Source organism: Geospiza fortis, unplaced genomic scaffold, assembly GCF_000277835.1.
Source record: "Geospiza fortis unplaced genomic scaffold, GeoFor_1.0 scaffold612, whole genome shotgun sequence".
In the NCBI taxonomy this organism is placed as follows: domain Eukaryota; kingdom Metazoa; phylum Chordata; class Aves; order Passeriformes; family Thraupidae; genus Geospiza; species Geospiza fortis.
In genome coordinates this window covers 30,798-32,957 of record NW_005054806.1, presented here as the reverse complement: position 1 = coordinate 32,957, position 2,160 = coordinate 30,798, and the positions used below count along the sequence as shown (strand labels likewise).

At 51.6% G+C, this 2,160-nt stretch overlaps 1 protein-coding gene across 1 annotated transcript in view; it reads left to right on the top strand.

The window, feature by feature from the left end:
• LOC102036616 (insulin-like growth factor 2 mRNA-binding protein 1) overlaps window positions 1-2,160 on the top strand; it is a 29,363-nt gene that overhangs the window by 18,310 nt on the left and 8,893 nt on the right. Inside the window, 2 exon segments of the mRNA XM_031065490.1 lie at window positions 206-257; window positions 1,243-1,363. Coding sequence (XP_030921350.1) covers window positions 206-257; window positions 1,243-1,363 — 173 coding nt within the window.

Here is a 2,160-nt window from a genome sequence, read left to right as displayed (position 1 = left end):
TTCCCCCCATTTTTCCCCCATTTTTTCCCCATTTTTCCCCCCTTTTTTTCCCATTTCCCCCCATTTTTTCCCCCCTTTTTCCCCCTTTTTTCCCCCATTTTTCCCCTTTTTTTCCCCCTTTTTCCCCCTTTTTTCTCAATTTTTTCCCCTTTTTTCCCCCTTTTTTCCCACTTTTTTTCCCCCTTTTTTCTCCCTTTTTTCCCAGGTTTTGGATGGGCTGCTGGCCCAGTACGGCACCGTGGAGAGCTGCGAGCAGGGTAGGAGGGGAGGAAACCTGGACTTGGGGAATTTCATCCGGATTTTGGGAATTCCGTCCCGATTTTGGGCATTTCATCCGGATTTTGGGAATTTCATCCAGATTTTGGGAATTTCATCCAGATTTCGGGAACTTCTGCTCCTGAGAGGGTTATAAACCCCAGATTTCAGGAATTTCTGCCCCGTTTCAGAGGGAGAAGGGAGCAAACCCCAGATTTCAGGAATTTGATCCGGATTTTGGGATTCTGTCCCATTTCAGGGAGAGGAAGGAATAAAACCTGGATTTTGGGGGATTTCTGCAGGGAATGAAACCTGGAATTTGAGAATTCCTGCTCCTTTTCAGGGACGGGAGGGAGTAAAAAACCGATCTGTGCCTCTTTTCCCAAATTCCTGATTCCTCTCCCCCAATAATTCCCGATTCCTCTTCCCAAATTCCCAATTCCTTTTCCCTAATCCCTGTCTCTTTTCCCCAAATTCCTGATTCCTCTTCCCAAATTCCCGATTCCTCTTCCCAAATTCCCAATTCCTTTTCCCTAATCCCTTGTCTCTTTTCCCCAATTCCCGATTCCTCTTCCCAAATTCCTGATTCCTCTCCCCCAATTCCAATTCCTCTTCCCAAATTCCCAATTCCTCTTCCCAAATTCCCAATTCCTTCTCCCTAATCCCTGTCTCTTTTCCCAAATTCCCAATTCCTCTTCCCAAATTCCCAATTTTCCCTAATCCCTGTCTTTTTTCCCCAATTGCTCTTCCTGAAATCCCAATCCCTTTTCCTGAATTCCCAATTCCTCTTCCCTAATCCCGGTCTCTTTTCCCAAATTCCTGATTCCTCTCCCCCAATTCCCAATTCCTTTTCCCTTATCCCTCTCTCTTTTCCCAAATTCCCGATTCCTCTTCCCCAATTCCCGATTCCACTTCCCAAATTCCCAATTTTCCCTAATCCCGGTCTCTTTTCCCGAATTCCCGATTCCTCTCCCCGAATTCCCGCAGTGAACACGGACAGTGAGACCGCCGTGGTGAACGTCACCTACGCCAACCGGGAGCAGACCCGGCAGTGAGTGCTCCGGGAATTATTATCCGGGAATTCGGGAATTCCCTCCCTTCCCCACCCGTAGGAAGCAGGATTCCCCGTTTCCCCCCCAAATCCCAAGATTCCGGCAAATCCTCGAGGACGCCCCTTAAACCCGATCGCTTTTCCTTCGCCGCTGGACGGAGTTCCAAGTTTTTGGAGCTTTTCGGCAACTCGGGGAGCGAAAGTTGAGTTTTTTTTGGTTGGAGCAAAACTCGGGATTTCCTGGAGTTTCCAGGATTTTGGGAATTCTGATTCCCGGAAAAATGGGGAGAAATATCCCGGCCCTGCCAGGGGGAGACCCGGAGATCGTTCTCGGGTTTTTCCTCCGTTCCCCGCTCCCCTGACGCCAGGCCCAGCCCCGGATCTGGCGCTTTTGGGGTTTTTGGGGCAATTCAGGGATTTTTCTCTGCTGGAGCGGAGTCGGTGCCGATTCCTGGGGCCGGGAATGTCGGCGGGAACGCGGGAGGGGATTTGGGAGCCCGAACCGCGGCTCTCGCTGCTCTCGCTGCCGGCTCCATCTGCCGACAGCGGCCGGCGCTGCGCCCCGGGGATTTGGGAACCCCAGGGGATTTGGGGATTTGGGGATTTTGGAACCCGAGGGGATTTGGGATCCTATGGGGATTTGGGAACACGTGGGAATTTGGGATTGGGGATTTGGGATCCTGCAGGGATTTGGGATCACCCTTGGGGATTTGGGCATTTGGCAACCTGTGGGGATTTGAGGATTTGGGATCCCACAAGGATTTGGAAATCCATGGGGATTTTGGGGCTGCCCTGCTCGCAGCACCCCACCCCAACCCCGTTCCCCAGTGTCCCCCCAAAACAACCCCATTCCC